Here is a 21,298-nt window from a genome sequence, read left to right as displayed (position 1 = left end):
CTGTCCCCCTTGGCTCAAGAAATTTGCTGCTTTGCCACTTTAGGGCATACATACATCCTTTTAGTTTTGCTTTATTTATTTTTTTATTTATTTATTTATTTTATTATTATTATTTTTTTTTTTTGGGGGGGGGGTATGCAATTCTCTATCCTCCCTGTCAAAGGTTAATGCGCTCAGTATTAAATTGTATCATCAGTGGTTTTATTTAGATGACATTTTAGTTTTCTCAGACATGGGAAGAGCACATTAACCAGCTGCTGGATTCCATGTTCAATGCCCTGACCAAGATAACCATGTTATATATATATATATATATATATATATATATATATATATATATATATATATATATATATATATATATATATATATATATATATATATATATAAATCATGAAGAACCCACAGTCGGAATAAAAGGAAACTTTAGAAGAAAGTGTAACTTCTATATTTCAGCTAATAGCTATAGCCCTCTTCAGGAAAGTACAGATTACAAGAATTTGCAGAGGCAAAAGTACAGTCGAACCTCGAAATCCCGGACTAATTGGGGGGAAGGGCGGTCCGGTCATGCCAAAAGTCCGGTCATCGAAAATGTCGCCCTAACACACGTATATTTTCGTAGCGGTATACGTATAGGTAATGTATGATATGGCATGGCATAGAAACACATAAGAATAATACTCTAACACTGTAATAATAACAATACTGTAATAATAATACTATAATACTACAAATTCTGTAATAATAAATGTAATACAGGCATGGAAATGTACTGTACATACAGTGTACTGTACTGTATTTTCTATTACATACACTGTAAATATTGGAAGGTATGCACACGGGACAGTGGTGGTGGCCAGGGTTGCCGCGTTTTCTACACTGCCATGTAGAATGGGAGTGTTGCCATACTGGGGCATACATTTTTCTCGGGCATGTGCAGACTTTCATAGCAAGATATACTTGTAAAACTTTGACAAAATGTTGGTTCTAGTTTTTTATTCTTGAATGTATATAAGGCCCCCATGCCCTAACATATTCAGTAAGATATAAAAAAAAAAAAAAAAAAATTATATTATTATCGCTAAAAGAAAGCTGAAACTTTAGTGTAGAATTTTTTTCTACACCGTAAAAACGTATCTTTTGGGGTATAATATTTTATAAGTAACAATCACCAATAAAAGTCACATTTTGATGTACCATTTATTATTTGATAACTAGTTCTATGATTTTTAAACAAAAGTTTGAGTTTTTGAATGTTTTTAACAGCCCGCTATGTAGAAAAAAATTCCTCATGTCTTTGTACAGTTGCCACATGCCGCTATTTTACAACATTTTGGTACAAAATTCTATGAAACGGCAGCCCTGGTGCTAAAAGAGAGCTGAAACTTTAGCGTATAACTTTTTTCTACACCGTAAAAACGTATCTTTTGGGATATAATATTTTGTAACTCAATTACCAATATAAGTCATATTTTGATGTACCATTTATTATTTGATAACTAGTTCTATGATTTTTAAACAAAAGTTTGAGTTTTTGAATGTTTTTAACAGCCCGCTGATATGAAGAAAAAACTTCCTCATGTCCTTGTGCAGTTGCCACATACCGCTATTTTACTACATTTTGGTACAAAATTCTACGAAACGACAGCCCTGGTGGTGGCTTGACTGGGCCGGGTTTGAGTACACGTGTATGGCCATCGCTGCCACCTACCGGACAAATAGGGAACTTTGCTTGAAAAGTCCACCCTTTGTTCATTTCGACCGGTCATACGAGGGTCCGGGCATTCTGGGTCCTGGCTTTCGAGGTTCGACTGTATTGTTATTTATATTATCATAGTTTTTATTTATTCATTTATTATCATTATGATTTTTTTTTGCATCTGACCTAGATATTGACCAAAAGGTCTCCTGTCAGCATGCTCCACCTTTGTAATCCTTTGTTTTTTGTTTGGTTTGGGGATTGTGTTTCCAGATGTCAGGTATGATACTGCGTGCATGTCTGTAGTTTGCAATGTTGGGAGTGCATGTATGCCATGTGGTACAAGGTGTTTTAGGTGGATGTTACTTATGTTGTCAGGATCACAAACAGACAAGTACTTGAGGTTATGGATCATATGTTTTGTCTGAGTGTAGTGTTTTATGTCTGCAAATATTGTGCAAAAGATACCCCTTTCATTTGTGGGATCATCATCCTTGTCCCTAGCGATGACAGACTTCACTCAACTTCACTTTGTGGTGCCACCTGCCTCCTTACCACTTGGTTAGGATATCCATTATCGTGAACGCCTTCCTCAACCTGTTCTTTTCTTTCAGTGAGTCAGCCATGGAACAAACCTTCTCCACTCTGCTCCACAATGTCCTCACAACACTCCTTTTGTGGTACACCACATGGTTACTCTCATAGTCCAACAGTCAGTGTGCATAGCCTTTCTGTGTTCACTGGTGGACACAAGTTCCTGCTGTGTGTCACCAAGATGTCTAGGAACTGCAGCGGGCCTTCTACCTCCTTTTCAGTCTCAAACTGTACTGCCTTGCTCTTTCTACTGAGCTATCCCAGGAAATCTTCAACATCCCCCTCCTTCAGAACTGCCAATATGTCATCAACATACTGAACCCACAACTTCAAGGATGGTGGAACTGTGGTTAGTATTTCCTCCTTGAGGTGATCTTTGCCAATATCAGGATATTGGCAAACCCATGAAGTTCCCGACTTTTTTATGATAAACTGAATTTCCAAATCTGAAAAAAGTTGAGTCCAGGCACAGATTTACTAATCCCAGTAGCACAACCAGAGAAAGATTTTCCTTCTTGAGGAAGCCCTGCATCTCCACCATAACCATCATGGGTTACTTTACTAGGTCATGGCAAAGATGTAAACATGGATTTGACATCGAATGATACCATGACCTCATCCTTCTCCATACTGATGTCTCATATTTTCCTCAGGAACACATGCAAGTTCTAACATCCAGGACAAGTTCACAACTAGGGGCTTGATTCATTTGCCCACCACCAAAGCTAGGTTGTATGTGGAAGACCCTATGAAGGTGATAATGGGCCTCAAAAATACTCAATTTATGTGTACCTTCGGTAACCCCATAAAACTTGGGGATGGTGGAGTCCCCTGATCTTATCCTGTCCCACTCTCATTGCATGATTAATACCAGAGATGTGGAAGCAGTGGCTAGCAGGAAGGATAATAGCAGGCGTTCTGACTCTGTCCACACAATGAAATTCATCAAGAAGCTGCAAAAAAAGGTGTGGCAAGATCCAGGCAAGGCAATGCAGACCTTGATGAGAGAGATGGGCATCAGAGTGGTGACTATGAAGAAAGTGATGAATGAGGATCTTCACTACTCCTCGTACAAGAGGCACAAGGGCCAACTATTCACTGACAAGGCCAAAGAGAACTGCCTTATGAAAGCCAAGAAACTCCTCAACAAGGTCAAACATCCAGTCGAGCCAGGGATGCTCTGGTTCTTCTCAGACGAGAAGAACTTCTACCAGGACCAGTTGCACAACACACAGAACAACAGGTGGCTAGCCTACAGTCCACACAATGTCTCGTGCTTCATGAAGACCAATTCCCTCAAACTGTGATGGTCTTTGGGTGTGCTTCCAGCAAAGGCCACGTCATGCCACCCCACATCTTTGAAGAGGGACTCAGACTCACTTCAGACGGCTATATTGAGTTGCTGTCCACTGTTGTTGTTGTTGTTGTCGTTCCCTAGACTGTCTGTCCAAGCAGTCCCGTCTCCCCAAGGAATGCCACAGCCAAAACTGGGTTTTCCCACAAATCCTTTATAGAGTGTATGTTGTGTTGTTTGCGTGCATGATTGTGTATAATGCAGTCTTCCATTATGTGCTGTATGGTATGGGGTGAAGTATTACATCCTGGGCAGCTGTTCACAATGCGGTCATCCAGCCTCTTCTGGTAGCTTAGAAGTGCTGGGTGGTGGCCGCACCGCAGTCTGGCCAGGTGGACTCTGTCCTTTCGTGGGAGAGAGGATTCAGAAGGGTGGATATCAGGGGGTCTGGCATGCAGCAGTGTGTTGTCTTTCAGTGTGTTAATGGAGCAGTGAGTGATATGATTATGAATATGTTTCCGGAGGCTGTTATTTGGTGGTTGTGGAGGAAGAGAAGAGAGTATCTGTGTGTGATACAGGTCTTTGGATGTTGTTTTAATGTTTCTTGGTGTGTGTGGGTGTTCTGCTATGTAGTGTAGCGGGTGTGATGTGTTTGTGGTGGCTGCGGCAAGTGCTTGTGTGCCTCTCATGTCGAGGTGGTCTTTGACTTTGAGGACTTTTGTTTCATGGTGTAAATGGTCTGTAGGTGTTGTATTTGTGCAGCTTGTAATTGTTTTTAGGGCTTTGTTTTGTATGATTTGAAGGATGTTGTGGTGTGTCTCACTGAGATTAGGAGCCCATGCAGGACTCGCACAATTCATCACTGACGTATGCATTGTTTGTATATTGTTGTATTAGTTTCTTTGTTTTGTCCAAATGTTGTTCCAGCGATTAACTTAAGTGCGTTAAGTCTAGGTGTGCATTTGTTTTTTATGTTTGTGATGTGTTGTTTGAAAGACATGGATGTATCGTATGTTACATCAAGAATTTTCGGTGTGTTTGTGTGTGGTATTAGAGTGTTGTTGATGTAGAGATGAGGTATGTATTTGTGTTCTTTTGTCCAGTTGGTGAGAAATGTTGAGCTATTTTGAGTCTGTGTTACGATGTGTGCATGTGATTGTTATGTCGTCTGCATAGGAAGAGATTTGTATTTCTGAGGTTTCTGGTGTGGGTAAGTCATGCATGTATAGATTAAAGAGTGTGGGGGATAGAACAGAGCCCTGTGGTACTCCATTCTTAATGTTTCTGATGTGCAATGATTGGCCATTATATGACACATAAGCATTCTTACCTGCCAGATAATTGGCCAGCCGTCTTTTGGTGTTATTGTGCATGTCTGTGTTATATCTTTTATTTGTTAGGTTGTGGCAGGGGATAGCATCAAAAGCTTTACTAATGTCTAATGTTATAAGAAGTGTTCTGTGGTGGGGCCTATCTGAATTGATGAAGTGTTCTGTGGTGGGGCCTATCTGAATTGATGCCATCTAAAATTCTTTGTGTGAGGTTTATCAGAAGAGTGTTTGTGGAGTACAGTGGCCTAAAACCGTGTTGTGAGTCAGCAAGGGGAATATGTGGTGTGACAAGTTTAAGTATTAGGCATTCAATGACATTAGAGGGGGTGCAGAGAAGTGTGATTGGGTGGTACGATGTTGGGATTGTTGGGTGTTTGTTCGGTTTTGGAATGGTGATTATTTTACCATGTTTCCAGATGTCGGGTATAGTGTTGTGTGAATAGATGTAGTTTGCAATGTTTGTGAGTGTGTGTATACCTTGTGGTCCAATGTGTTTTAGGTGGATGTTACTTATGTTATCAGGGCCACAGGCAGATGAGTGCTTGAGATTATGTATGTGTTTTGTCTGACTGTCTATGAAGGGTGTATAGTCTGAGTCTGTGGGAAAGTCTTTCTTACGTCGAATAGTGCGTCGGTCATCAGGGTGAGAAGTGAGATGGCTTGTCTGTGCAAAATGATTTATGAGTGTGTTTGCTTGTTGTCTGTTTGGGGGTAGATTGTCTGTTATTGTGATTATTGCTGCATGAGAGCGTGTTGTGTTACTGTTGGATAGTGTAATGCTGTTGAGTGTTTTGTACAATTTGCTGGTGTTTGTTTTGTGATCAAGTGTATTGATAAAGTTTTGCCAATTTTGTGTTTTTTGTTCGTGTATTTTATTGGCAATCACAGTGTTTAGTGTTTGTATTTGGTCTGCTATGTTTTGAGGGATAGGTGTGGGGGTATTGTGTTTAAGCGTGTCTCGTTGTCTGATGAGGCCTTGGATTTCTGGTGTGAAGTTGGGGGTTGTGTGATTTTCTGTTGCCTTTAGGGATGTATCTCTTGTCTGCATTTTGTATAATTGTATTAAAAGTGTGCACAGCATTGTTTATGTTTGTGATTGGTGTACTGTTAAGTGTTTCAAAATATTGTTCTGTCTCTTCAGTAAAAGCTTCCCAGTTAGCTCTCTTGTAATTGGTGTATGTGTGTCTGTGGCCAACTGGGGTGCATCTTGTTTTAGTGGTGATGATGATTGGAAGGTGGTCAGAAACAAGGGTTCCGACCACTCTCCATGATGTTGTTGGGGTTAGGCAGGGGGAGCAGAAGGTGATATCAGGAGAGGAGGGAGTGTATAGGGCTTGGTGTGGGATATGTGTATGATTATGTGTGTTGTTCATGATAGTCAATGAGTCAAACTGAGTCTGTATATCAAGCCCTGTCTGTGTCAGGGTTGTCGACATACCAGGCAGACGACTTGGCGTTGAAGTCACCACCCATGATCAGGTTGGGGATTGAGGCTAGTTGGCTAAATTGAGGCCTGAAGGTGTTTGGAACTGTGGGGGATGATTGGGGGGAATGTACATGTTAACTATTGTCAGTGTTGATTTGTTGCCTGTGCGGATTCGAATGGATTGGATTTCTGTAGTGTTCTCTGTGGTAGGGAGGAGAATTTTGGTTGTGGCACTTGTGTCCACAAAACAGATGGAGTGGTGGATCAGGGTGATGAGTCCACCGCCATTGCCGTCGGTCCGGTCTTGTCTGATGGTGGTGTAATTATGAAATTATGGTGTTTTGTGTGAGTGTCTTAGTTTTGTTTCTTGTATAATTGCAATGTGTATGTTGTGTTGTTTAAGAAAGTGTTCGAGTTCATGTTTTTTTGTGTTAATACTGTCAATGTTGTGTTGTAATATGTTGATGTGTGTTCTGTATGTGTTGTATGTTGCCGTTTGGGGTTGAGGTTGGGGTGTTAATGGGGAAGGTATAGGATCTGGGTTAGAGGGGGGGAAAGGAGAGATTGGGGACAAAGGAAGGGGAGTACTGATTGGGGATAAGGGCAAAGGGAAATTGGGAGTGGGTGAGGGTGCTGGCTGTGGTTGGGGAGGTGGGAGTGGGGTTACTGGAGGGCAGGTAGAACATGTCCAAGTGTCTGTGTATTGGTTTGTGTCAGCAAGTGTTGTACAAGTGAGGTGGGCCCAGTTTTTGCACATATTGCACTGAACTGAGCCCTTTGTCTGTCTGCTCGAGGTAATGGGTTTAGAGCATGTTGGGCATGCGTATTTTGTGGTGGGCCCAGGATTGCTCTCTACATCTCCGGCTAAAAGTAGACAAAGAGGGGTGATCGCCGGAAAATCACCCCTCGGTGCAGAAAAAACGTAACATTGCATGTTGAGAAAAAGGATTGTGGTACTCCCCAAGGCAGTCGTAGCTCCTCGAGGATCGGTGCCACCTGCGTAGAGCCAGTGGCCAGGGCTGGTTGCTGCCGTTTGGAGAGGGTGGCTGTGGGAAGATCATACATGTGGCAGCAGGACTCAGCTCCATGTCACACATCCGGAAAAACCCTATAGTGGCTGTCTGAGAACTTCTACGACTTCACCAGTCTCAACATCTGGCCCCCCCAACTTGCCTGATTGCAACTCCATGGACTATTATGTGTGGGGTACAGTTGAAAAAGACACCAATCTTGCCACCTGCAACACCAAGGACGAGCTGATTGCCAGGATCATGCTGGTGTTCAGGTATCTCTCAAAGGACACCATGAAGGCCGCGTGCTGCAGGCTCAGGTCCCGCCTGGAGGCCATGGTGGAGGCTCAGGGCAGCTTCTTTGAGTGAGCTGTATTTGGCAAAATATCCTCTAAGAGATGCACTTTGAATTTTGAGAATACATCAATGTTTGGCAAAGATATGATGTTTTTCTTTCCCTTCCAAAAAAGTGTCAAATCTATCCCAAACACCCTGTATATGAACATAGTAGTTTTAGATTTTTGGCTACCTTTAAATGGGGGAAGAAGCCTTTGGTACAGGTAGTTCTCGTTATATGCGGGGGTTCCGTTCCGCGGACCCCCCGCATATAACGAATTCGCATATATCGAACTATTGAACCTATGGGAAAAAGGGGGATACGTTCTCAACTCGGATTGATTTTTTTTTTTTTTTTTTTTTTACATATTTTATTTTGGCAAAGGGCTTACATACTGCATCTCATATATTCTGCATGATATTCTGCAACATTAACACTCTCTGACATGTAAGTATTAACCTCGGGAAAAGACGCTACCATAAACATCACTTATTTCGCCAAGCGTATTTTCTTCAGCTGTTTGAAAAATCAGTCTGTTTATAATTCACATTTCAGACTGCTTGCTACGCTTAAACTGACTGTTGATGTGCTCTGGAGATACACAGGCAGGCTTACTGCTTAGAGTTTATCCAGTGCGGAGAATAAACGATAATTCTTGCAGAGAGTGAAAATTGACGAAATTAATTGGGGCAGTAATAAGTATCAAAAATTAATTTGTTTGTGAAAAAAATGGTAAAATTTTACTTTCGACCTTTGTTGGAATATAGCAATACAAAATTAAATAGTAATTTTGTAAATTAAAGTGTATGAACGTAATATGCAATTTTGTGTGCGGAAATGAAAATAAAAAAATTTGCTAAAACAGATTTCTTAAGTAACGAAGTTGTGTACTACGAATGGTACGCCATGTTTGTTATGGTAGATTCCGACGTCGGAGAAATGAAAGAACGATAAATTTGTCTAAATTAAAGTAAAGTAAAGTAAACTAACCTAACCTAACCTGTAAAATTTTACTTTCGACCATTGGAGGAATATAGCCATACAAAAGCTGAGAGAGTGGTTGAAAAGCCCGCCAAAGTCTCTCACGACGACGACGACGAGGACCAGCTGGATGATATCTAATTTGCAGGTAATGATTTATTAAACACAGGTTAGGTTAGGTTAGTTTAGTTTAGTTTAGTTTTAGACAAATTTACCGTCCTTTCATTTCTCCGACGTCGGCATCTACCACAACAAACATGGCGTACCATTCGTCATACACGACTTCGTTACTTAAGAAATCTGTTGTAGCAACGTATTTTTATTTTCATTTCCGCACACAAAATTGCATATTACGTTGATACATTTTAATTTACAAAATTACTATTTAATTTTGTATTGCTATATTCAAACAAAGGTCGAAAGTAAAATTTTACCAAAAAAATAATTAATTTGTGTATCAAAAAAGCTTAATTACCTGCAGAAAGACAATGGTTTGGCCTATGAAACAGGAAGGATGCCTAAGACGATGCCGTCTGTACAGCTGCCGGTGTTGTTGTGATAACGCCGCAGTGATGCCAGCTCTACCTAGCTGATGCAGCCAGTGTTACCACACGGCTTTATGCGCACCAACTTCAAATATATAATAGGTATTTTGAAAAAAATAATCGGCCGCGACTATTTTTTTTTTTTTTTTTAGGTCAAATCGCATATCTTCGAATATATCCCCGCACATATAAAAAAGTGGTGCAAATTCTTGAATCGCATATACGCGAATTCGCATATATCGAAGTCGCATATATCGAGAACTACCTGTATATAGTAGGTTTAGGGAGATCAGTCTGAGCGTAGTTGGAAAGGCATATGGGAGAATGTTAATTGAGCAGATTAGGAGGAGGGGAACTGAGAGAGTAGTTGGGGAGGGACAGTGCGAGTTTAAAAAAGGAAGAGTATGTGAGGATCAAATTTTTGTAGTGTGGAAGACACGAAGGAATTTTTAGCAAAAGGTAAGGATGTCTTTTGGGCTTTTATGGGTCTGGAGATTGCTTATGATAGAGTTGACATAAAAGCATTGTAGGAGATGTTGCAGATGTATGAAATAGGGACAAAGTTCTTAAGGGCAGTTACACATTTTAACAGAAGCAGTAGACCTTGTGTTAGGGTTGGAAATTGTATGAGTAAAAGGTCTGTGATGAAAATGGGACTGTACCAAGGTTGTGTAATATCACCATAGTTGTTCAATGTGCACTTGGATGGGGTGGTGCTGGAAGTAAATGTTAGGGTGACATGCATGAGTTTGCAAGTGGTCAGAGTGAGTGGAGGGAAATAGGTGAACCAGTTGTTGTTTACTGATGACATTGATCTTATGGCTGGCTCAAAGATTGGCCTTAGGCAGCCAATGATGTTTGGGAAGGTACTTGAAAGGAGAAAGTTGAAAGTAAATTGGGCAAAAGATGAAGAAGTGTACAAGAGGAGAGGGTGGCAGTGAGTTGGAAGTCTTGAAGGAGAGAAGCTAGAGGAAGTGAAGAGTTTTCAATATATTTAGTGTCACATGTACCAAGGAATGGAGATATGTGGTGGAGGTGAATTGCAGAGTGAAAGAAGCAAATGAATGTTTGAGGGAATAAAAAGCATCATGTGATATATGTAGCTACAGATGAATGCAAAGAGAAGTCTGTATTATGGAGTGTATGTGGCTAAGATACTATTTGGTTGAAACTTGGAATTTAATGGAGATGGAAAGATTTTAAATATGAATGAATTGAAGTGTTTAAGAAGTATACTGGAGGTTATACAGGTGGATAAAGTGAGAAATGATGAGGTGAGCCATGGAATGGAGGGTAGAAAGGAAGCTGGCAGATAGGCTTGATCAAAGAATACTGGTATGGTTTGAGCATATGGAAATAATAAGTGAAAAAAAAGTGCAGAAAGCAGAGGTGGATGGAATGAACTTGAGGGGGAAGACTGAGAATGGGATGGATGGGGTGAAAGGGCCTTTGGCACAAGAGGAATGTCTTTCGAGCCAAAAAGGGAGAGGGGAAAGGAAATTTTGAGTAAAAAATGGTTGTAAACGAATGATAAATATATGTGGCTCAAAGGAATTTCTTTTTGCTTGCTATGTATTCTTGAGTGGATGTGTGGGGAGGGTTACCATGTAATGAAGTGGTGGGTGTAAACCAGCTTCAGCTGTTGGGCCCTGCTTCAAGGAAGCTGTGTCTTGCTGCAGTGCTTCAGACCCAAGCAGCAGGCAAGGAACAAGGATGACTCATCGTTCACAATGAGCTAATATAAAAAGTACAAAAAATAGGTGTTGGGTGGGTGTGGGACAGGTAAAACATGGCTGGGCAGCCCCTTAACCTCTTCAGTACGGGCCAAAATCTCGCGGGCAGCATTAGCTGCCAGATGTACGATGTGTCGTAATAATACTCGCATCATAAAATATAGTCACTGCTTATATCGATCGTTCTCTCTTTCACCCGTGAATTTTGATAACCATAGAAAATGTGATGAAGACAGTTGAGAGTATGTCATTACGCAGGGGCAACTACAATAAATATAATCAAGACGCCGATATGGCAGCCTCGCGTATCCACTTGCTCCTCATGCCGCCTACGTATGCGGCACCGTATGGAAGGGGTTAAAAGGATGAGAAAATGGAGTTGTTAGAATGAAATTTTGCACTCAGTTTGGAGAATAAGTGCCAGCCCCTCACAATTGCACCTCCAGAGGATAGTGAAAAGGCTGCCCAGTTCTAAAAATGGGCACCATATGGATGGTTCTCTCTGTTACCTATCTTGCCTGACCACCACTAGCAGGTATTTGTCATTTGTCTCATAGAGGTGATATAGAAGTACAAATGGAACTGAGCTGGGAAAGTGACCAAAAAGGAGGATGGGAGATAGAGTACATGTATTATTGTCTGGATGCCACATGGAGGGACACCAAACAGTAGGATGAGAGACAATAGGTCGAGAAGTTTGTGGGAGCAATGTGGCAAAAGTTGGCGTAGTCATAGAAGCATTTGGGAGAGGTCTTTATTCAGTAGTGGACTCCTGTTATTGATTGATTGATTGATTGAACAGTTTCATGCTGCCAAAAATGTTATTCCAACATCCAGTGCAATTTCTGACCCTTAATAACTCTCCACCAGGTTAAAATAGATAGACTAGAGCATACAATAAGTGCATTTAACAAGTGAGAAAAAAGTTACTTACCAAGTGATGACTTACACGAAAAATGAGTATCAATATGAAGAGCTAGCTCATTATGAGAGCCAAAGCCAGTCCTACTACACACTGGACAGCAGCCAATGTCTTCAGCTTCACTTTCCAGAGGAGTGACAACTGTTGACTGAAGAATATTTGAATTAGAGAACTAAAATACATGAATGTATCAAACAAAATAAACAAGATTTTTACAAATATATTCATATGGTGAGGACCCCTCACTTGCCTAGCCATCTTATTTTAGGTAACAGCTAACTGGATGAAATATGTAAAAATATCTTAAACCTGGGGTCCAAATTGTTAATTAATGTAATTAATTTTTCATATCAAATTAACTTCTAGACTGAAAATCATTATCTAATCAATGATAATAATTATGCCTTTTTTTCTTTTTGGCTACCTCCCTTGTAAGAGGGAAAAAGCCTTTGGTATATGTATATATGATCATAAAATAAAGTTTTTTAATATTTTCAGTTTTTAAATACAGATTAAGTAAAAAGGCTTTAAGAACCTTAAAATTTTATATATGGGGGGACGGAGAGGGGGGGTCACCGATTTAATGAAGCGGCCTTGCTGTGGATGTGCTGTGTCCTGCAACACTGCTTCTGACCCAGGGCAGTGGACAGGGTGCAGGGATGACCCGTCATCTAGGAGGTGCTAAGATGGGAGGGAGGGTGGAGGGGTGTGGAGTGTTTTCGGGGATGGAATGGGTGGGAATGATTTTATGCCTTGTCCTTTTTGGCTACCTCCCTGGTAAGGGGGAAAAAGCCTTGGTATATATATATGTATATATATATATATATATATATATATATATATATATGTATATATATATATATATATATATATATACATATACTATATATATATATATATATATATTATATATATATACATATATATATATATACTATATATATATATACTATATATATATATACTATATATATATATACTATATATATATATATATATATCTATATATATATATATATATATATACAAGCCCCTGGCTTCGCCAGTCTGGCTGCGCCGGGGGGCTTGGCCTGCGGCGCACCTCGCTTTGCTCGCGGGGGGCTACGCCCCACCTTCAAACAAAGGCTATAAAATAAACAACTGTAAATTATTCACCTCTTTTATTTTCGTCATTTTTGTTATTTAGAAGAATATTTTTATTTAGACTTACGCCCACGTGTTTTTAGTCTATATTTTGGTGGAGTCCCGTAGATCCGCTCGAGTCCTCAAGATCCGCTCGAGTCCCAAAGATCCGCTCGAGCCCTCAAGATCCGCTCGAGTCCCAAAGATCCGCTCGAGTCCTCTAGATCTGCTCAAGTCCCAAAGATCCGCTCGAGTCCTCTAGATCCGCTCGAGTCTCAAAGATCCGCTCGAGTCCTCTAGATCCGCTCGAGTCCCAAGACCGCGTATATGCAATTTATACCCTTACAGGGATGGCCCGTGTCACGGGGTCCGTCATTGTAATTTTTTTGCCGGATCCCCGTTCAAATCGGTTAGGGACGTCGTGACATTGAAACATTTTGGAGAATTTTATTTTTTCGTCCCGCTCTCAGCCAATCAGCCGTCTCCGTTGCCGTGACGTCACTGCTCTCGGCCAATCATTTGTCTCCGTTGCCGTGACGTCATCACTCTCTCAGCCAATCAACGAGTTGAAACTCACCCAGGAATTTGCAAAGAATATTTTTAGGACAAAGTGTCACCGTAATACCACCTTTCCCCGACGTCCACAGCGTTATTTAGAAGAATATTTTTATTTAGAAGAAGAAGAAGAAGAAGAAGAAGAAGAAGCAGAAGAAGAAGAACGCAAAGAAGAAGAAGAAGAAAAAGAAGAAGAACGCGAAGAAGAAGAAGAAGAATGCGAGGAAGAAGAACACAAAGAAGAAGAAGAACGCGAAGAAGAAGAAGAAGAACGCAAAGAAGAAGAAGAAGAAGAACGCGAAGAAGAAGAACGCGAAGAAGAAGAAGAACGCGAAGAAGAAGAAGGAGAAGAAGAAGAAGAAGGAGAGGAAGAGGAAGAAGAAGAAGAGGAAGAAGAAGAAGGCGAAGACGAAGGCGAAGACGAAGAAGAAGAAGAAGAACGCTAAGAAGAAAAAGAATGCGAAGAAGAAGAAGAACATGAAGAAGAAGAGGAAGAATACCACCTGACCCCGACTTACCCAAGCGCTTTTTCAAGAATATTTTAGGACAAAGTGTCACCGAAATACCACCAGTCCCCAACTTCCACAGCACTTTTTAGAAGAATATTTATATATATATATATATATATATATATATATATATATTTACATATATATATATATATATATATATATATATATATATATACAGTGGGTCCTCCTTATATGGTAATTCTTTAGCCAGTGAATTCACAGTTACGGTATTTGGTAATTATTACCCTCGATTCTATTTATGATAAGAAAACTTCACAGATATGGTATCTGCTCATGTTTTGTTTACACCGTACCATAGCGCCACCACACTGTGCGGCCACCACAACAATCAGTCTCTTCCTGTGTTCGGTATATGGTAAGGTTTTCAGGAATGCATATGCACCGTATACCGAGGACTTACTGTATATATATATATATATATATATATATATATATATATATGCTAATAAGAACATGGGTACATGTGTTCACTTATGCTTTATGCAAAGTAATTTTTTTCCAAGTGGTCTACTTTGCATATATATATATATATATATATATATATATATATATATATATAAACACACACAGTATACCCTCACTCATTCGCGGTTCACCGTTCGCGGCTGTGGATTTTGCTCTTAATTTTTTTTTTTTCATAAGTTCAGCAATTTCATGAATTTCTTAGGCCATTTTTTAGCAGAAAAATGCTCACATTCACCCTATCTGGTAAATAATTTTAAAATAACAATGTCAGTTAATATAAAAAAAAAATTAGAAAAGAGAGATGATACAGTATAACTAGTAAATAATTTTAAAGTAACAATGTCAGTTACGAGCTTTCGTTTCTCCTTCCTGCTGATTGGCTGCAGACATATTACTACATTATTACTGTATTGATGATTAAGACTGTCTTTAGAATGTGTTTGGGAAGCATATTTTAGCGTATATAATATCATACAATGCCATCTCTTGGTATTAGTTTTGATGATGTCATGACTTGTGTACCAACCCAAGCATCCTGTAGCAAAACTTGACAGTTCTTTCAGTGATACTGAGAGTTTTTCATTATCTTTTGAGGGTAGTCTTGACTCCTTAAATATCTCTAACAAGAGCCAAGATGCATGGATTAACAGCATAGTTATGGACTATCAATTTGAACTAGAATATTTCTCTGGAGAAGTTTTCATATTGGTGCACCATTAGTGTTTATCTATGTGCATGTTGGTTCTGCAATGCTGTCTTTGGGCACTCAAAAAAGCAAGGGTACATTATGTATTCACTACCTAGCATTGATAGTGGAGATGTGTCTTGAAAGAGAGTTGATGGTAGCAAATACAGTGTTTAGAAAGAAAGTCAAGCATAAGTACACATGGGAGAGAGTGGTGGATGGAAGGGTGGCAGATAGAGCATTAATGGACTATACAGTGGTGACCAGGAATATGGTAGGAAGAGTTAAGGATGTACATGTTCTAAGGGGAGAGAGTGGGGGAATATCAGATCATTTTCTGGTGGAAGATATATTGAGAGTGGAGAATAGGTGGAGAAAGAGGAAAAGGGCAGAAGGTAGGGAGGTACTTAGAGTGAACTGCTTAAATGAGAAAAAAAGGAGAATGAGTATAAGAAGAAGCTGAAAGAGGAGTGGGAGGAAGTAAAGGATAGAGTAGAACTAGGAGTGGAGGAGGAATGGGGATGGTTCAAGGAGGGAGTCATAAGGTGTGCAAAGATGGTGTGTGGAACAAGGAGGGCAGGAGGAAATAGAAGGAAGGGTAGTGAGTGGTGGGATGAGGAAGCAAAGAAAGGTGTAGAAGAGAAGAAGCAGGCATTCATAGATTGGCTACAAATTAGGACGAGGGAATCGTATGAGAGGTACAAAGTAAAGAGAAGGGAAGTTAAGCATAAGATAAAGGAAGCAAAGAGGAGAGCAGATGTGAAATGGGGTAAGAGTATGACAGAAAATTTTGAAAGTAATAAAAAGATGTTTTGGAAGGAAATTAAAAGAGAAAGAGGAGGCGAATCAAGTAGAGAAGAAAAGGTAAAAGGTGCAGATGGAGAGATGATAATGGAAGAGAAGGCAGTGAGAGGAAGGTGGGCAGAGTATTTTAGGGAGTTGCTAAATGTGAAGGAGGATAGGGAGGGAAAGGTAATTGCAGTGGGAAGCGCTAAGAAAATGAGAGTGATGAGTGAGGAAAATGGAGGAGAAATAGGGAAGGATGAAGTGAAAGCAGCTATTAAGATGATGAGAGCAGGTAAGGCACCTGGTCTGGATGGATGCCATGCAGAATGTCTGAAGAAAGGAGGTACACTTATGGTGGACTGGCTGGTGAGGTTATTTAATGTTTGTTTAACCACTTCAGTACGGAACTTAAATCTCGCGGGCAGCAGCCAATGCCAGCCGTACGACGTGTCGTAATAATACTCGCATCATAAAATATAGTCACCGCTTATATCGATCGTTCTCTCTTTCACCCGCGAATTTTGAAAACCACAGAGAATGGGATTCAGGTCGAATTTGGGAGAATGTAAAAACACAGGGGCGACTACAATAAATATAATCAAGATGCCGATATGGCAGCGTCGCGAATCCACTTGCTCCTCATGACGCCTACGTGTGCGCCACCATATGGAAGGGGTTAAGAGAGGGTAGAGTGCCAGAGGACTGGAGGAGTGCCTGTAAAGTTCCACTTTACAAGGGAAAGGGGGACAAGTGTGAGTGTAGTAGTTTCAGAGGGGTCAGCTTGTTGAGTGTAGTTGGAAAGGCTTATGGGTGGGTCTTGATTGAGAGGATTAGGAGAGGAACAGAGTAATAGGTGAGGAACAGTGTGGGTTTAGGACAGGTAGGGGATGTGTAGATCAGATTTTTGTGGTAAGACAGATATGTGAGAAAGCTATAGGAAAAGGTAAGGATGTTTTTTTGGCTTTTATGGATCTGGAAAAGGATTATGACAGGGTAGACTGGAAGGCATTGTGGGAGGTACTGCAGATATATGGGATTGGAGGAAAGCTGTTAAGAGCAGTCAAGAGTTTTTACAAGAGTACCCCGTCAGGGGTATTGGCTGCTTGTTATTGTGGCAAAGTAGCATGCAGTCGATACTTTAGGGTCTATATGGGGCACCCCTACGGACCAGAGCCACACATCATTTTGTCTATGATAGAAGAAAACTCTGTTCATAGAGAAATGATGACACTTTTATACTACGACTGTCCCTCCGTTATGATGTCCCCCAACCCCTTGTTGCTGTCCTGTACCATTTCTCTGAGTATTCTCTTTCTGTGATGGGGGAATTCCCTGTGGTGGGGGAAAAGAATACTGCCACCAAGTATTCCCACTTGGATCGTAAGAGGCGAGAAGAAAGGGACGGGGATTGGGACTAGGCATCCTTCTCCCTGTAGCCCCATGGGGCATATCTCCTAAAAATAAAAGTGAAGGCATAAGGGATGTTGGAGGGCCTCGGACCAGCACCCTAAGGTTTGGGTCTTTTAATGTGCGTGGATGTGGTACAGATGAGAGTAAAAGGGAAGAGATAGGTAGTATGTTTGTGAGAAGAAAGATGGATGTGTTGGCTTTGAGTGAAACAAAGTTGAAAGGGAAGGGTGAGTGTAAGTTTGGGAGTGTAAGTGGGAGGTTATCAGGAGTGAAGAGAGGGCGAGGGAGGGAAGGGGTGGCTATTCTAGTAAGTGAGGAGATAGGTAAACAGGTAGTGGAGTGGAAGGAGGTTTCCTTAACCACTTCAGTACGGGACTTAAATCTCGCGGGCAGCAGCCAATGCCAGCCGTATGACGTGTCGTAATAATACTCGCATCATAAAATATAGTCACCGCTTATATCGATCGTTCTCTCTTTCACCCGCGAATTTTGAAAACCACAGAGAATGGGATTCAGGGCGCATTTGGGAGAATGTAAAAACACAGGGGCGACTACAATAAATATAATCAAGATGCCGATATGGCAGCGTCGCAAATCCACTTGCTCCTCATGATGCCTACGTGTGCGGCACCGTATGGAAGGGGTTAAGGATAATGTGGATGAAGGTGAAACTGGGAAAGGAGATGTGGGTCTTTGTAAGTGCATATGAGCCTGGCAGTGAGAAGAGTGTAGAAGAAAGGGAGGCCTTTTGGATAGATTTAAATGAGTGCATAGAGGGTTTAGGAAGAAATGTCAATGTAATAGTACTGGGAGACCTTAATGCTAGGGTGGGAAATGGTCCAATCGATGGAGTGGTTGGGAAGTGTGGAGATCCAGGAAAGAATCGTAGTGGAGAGTTGATGGTAAAAAATGTGTCTAGAGAGTTGATGATACCAAATACAGTGTTTCGGAAGAAAGTCAAGCATAAGTACATATGGGAGAGGGTGGTGGAGGGAAGGGTGGTAGATAGAGCCCTAATGGATTATGTAGTGGTAAATAGGATTATGATAGGAAGAGTTAAGGATGTACATGTGCTAAGGGGAGAGAGTGGGGGAATATCAGATCATTTTTTGGTGGAAGGTAAGTTGAGAGTGGAGGATAGATGGAGAAAGAGGAAAGGGACAAAAGGTAGGGAGGTTCTTAGAGTGAACTCCTTGAATGAAAAGGAAAAGGAGAAGGAGTACGGAAAGAAGCTGAAGGAGGAGTGGGAGGGAGTAAAGGATGGAGTAGAGATGGGTGTGGAGGAGGAATGGGGATGGTTCAAGGAGGGAGTCATAAAGTGTGCAAGGATGGTGTGTGGAACAAGAAGGATAGGGGGAAATAGAAGAAAGGGTAGTGAATGGTGGGATGAGGAAACAAAGAAAGGTGTAGAAGAGAAGAAGCGAGCATTCACAGATTGGTTACAAAAGAGGACGAGGGAGTCATATGAGAGGTACAAAGAAAAGAAAAGAGAAGTAAAGCAAAAGGTAAAGGTTGCAAAGAGGAGAGCAGATGTGAAATGGGGTAAGAGTATGACAGAAAATTTTGAAAGTAATAAAAAGATGTTTTGGAAAGAAATTAAGAGAGGAAGAGGAGGAGAATTAGGTAGGGAAGAAAAGGTAAAAGGTGCAGATGGAGAGATGATAATGGAAGAGAAGGCAGTAAGGGGAAGATGGGCAGAATATTTTAGGGAGTTGCTAAATGTGAAGGAGGATAGGGAAGGAAAGATAGCTGCAGTGGGAAATGCGAAGAAAATGAGAGTGATGAGTGAGGAGAATGGAGGAGAAATAGGGAAGGATGAGGTGAAGGCAGTTGTTAAGATGATGAAAGCAGGTAAGGCACCTGGTCTGGATGGATGCCATGCAGAATGTCTGAAAAAGGGAGGTCAAGTGATGGTCAAGTGATGGTGGACTGGTTGGTGAGGTTATTTAATGTTTGCTGGAGAGAGGGTAGAGTACTGGAGGACTGGAGGAGTGCCTGTATAGTTCCTCTTTACAAGGGAAAAGGGGACAAGTGTGAATGTAGTAGTTTCAGAGGGATTAGCTTGTTAAGTGTAGTTGGGAAGGCTTATGGGAGGATCTTGATTGAGAGGATTAGGAGAGGAACAGAAGGAGTAATTGGTGAGGAACAGTGTGGATTTAGGACAGGTAGAGGTTGTGTAGATCAGATCTTTGTGGTAAGACAGATATGTGAGAAAGCTATAGGAAAGGGGAAGGATGTTTTTTTGGCTTTTATGGATCTGGAAAAGGCTTACGACAGGGTAGACAGAAAGGCACTGTGGGAGGTTATGCAGATTTATGGGATAGGAGGAAAGCTTTTGGGAGCTGTCAAGAGTTTTTATGAGGGTAGTAGAGCTTGTGTCAGGATTGGAAATGGAGAGAGTGAGTGGTTTGAGGTAAAGGTGGGACTTCGTCAAGGATGCGTTATGTCGCCCAGGCTGTTCAACTTATACATGGATAGGGTGGTGCGAGAGGTGAATGCAAGGGTAGTGGGTCAGGGATTGGAGATGGTTAAAGAAAATGGAGAAAAGTGGGAGGTGAGCCAGCTGTTGTTTGCGGACGACACTGCGCTTGTGGCAGCATCGGAGGAGGGATTGAGGAAGCTGGTGGCAGAGTTTGGGAGAGTATGTGATAGAAGAAAGCTAAAGATAAATGTGCATAAAAGTAAGGTGATGAGATGTACAAGGGGTGAAAGTGGCAGTAGACTGGAAGTGAACATTAAGGGAGAGCGACTGGAGGAAGTGGATAGCTTTAGATACTTGGGTGCAAGTGTAGCAGGAAAAGGTGGAGTGAAGGTGGAGGTAGAATGTAGATTGAGAGAAGCGAGTAAATGCCTTGGTGGATTAAAGAGTGCAATGAGGAATAGACATTTAGGAATGGATGTGAAGAGGAGACTGTATGAAGGAGTGATTGTGCCAACAGTACTGTATGGGGCAGAAACGTGGAACATAAGAGAAGAAGAGAGAAGGAGTTTGAATGTGTTTGAGATGAGGTGTCTGAGAAGTATGATGGGGGTTACTAGGCTAGATAGAGTGAGAAATGAGGAGGTGAGGAAGAGAACAGGGGTGAAAAAGGAGCTGGAAGATAGGGTTGATGAAAGAATATTGGGATGGTTTGGACACATGGAAAGAATGAGTGAAGAAAGACTAGTAAAAGAGGTATGGAAGGCAGATGTGGAGGGAGTGAACATGAGGGGACGTCCTAGGATGAGGTGGATGGATGGGGTGAAGGGGGCTTTGGGGAAGAGGGGAATGTCTGTTGAGGAAAGAAGGGAGAGGACGGAAGACAGAGGTGAGTGGAGAATGGTTGTATATGGATGATGTTGTGATTGCATGAGGAGGAATGGGCGGGGGGGGTGGGGGTGAGGTAGTATGTGTAAGCAAATTTTGACGCAGCCCGAAGGGATTTCTCCCCATCCTCTCCTTATATGCAAGGGGGGAAGGAGAGGGGGGGTCGCCGATTAAATGAAGCGGCCTTGCTGTGGATGTGCTGTGTCTTGCGACACTGCTTCTGACCCAGGGCGGTGGGCAAGGTGCAGGGATGACCCGTCATCCAGGAGGTGCTCAGATAAGAGGGAGGGTGGGAGGGGTGTGGAGTGTATTTCGGGATGAAATGGGTGGGAGTGTTTTTATGCCTTTCCCTTTTTGGCTACCCCCCTTGAAAGGGGGAAAAAGCCTTGGTATATGTATGTATGTAGTAGAGCTTGTGTTAGGATTAGAAATGGAGAGAGTGAATGGTATGAGGTAAAGGTGGGACTTAGTCAGGGATGTGTTATGTCGCCCTGGCTGTTCAATCTTTACATGCGAGAGGTGAATGCAAGGGTAGTGGGACAGGGGTTGGAGATGATTAAAGA

The 21,298-nt window shown here is 41.5% G+C and overlaps 1 protein-coding gene across 1 annotated transcript in view; it reads right to left on the bottom strand.

Annotated features, from left to right (window-relative positions):
• The window catches only part of LOC143020302 (zinc finger-containing ubiquitin peptidase 1-like), a 253,045-nt gene that overhangs the window by 214,859 nt on the left and 16,888 nt on the right, over positions 1 to 21,298 (bottom strand). The window contains exon 3 of the mRNA XM_076176566.1: positions 11,885 to 12,020. Coding sequence (XP_076032681.1) covers positions 11,885 to 12,020 — 136 coding nt within the window. The remainder of the gene's footprint in view (positions 1 to 11,884; positions 12,021 to 21,298) is intronic.

The sequence above is a fragment of the Oratosquilla oratoria genome, chromosome 39 (genome assembly GCF_046742065.1).
Source record: "Oratosquilla oratoria isolate Oo_2021 chromosome 39, ASM4674206v1, whole genome shotgun sequence".
NCBI lineage: Eukaryota > Metazoa > Arthropoda > Malacostraca > Stomatopoda > Squillidae > Oratosquilla > Oratosquilla oratoria.
Note: the sequence above shows the minus strand (reverse complement) of the source record. Positions and strands in the feature narration are given on the sequence as shown.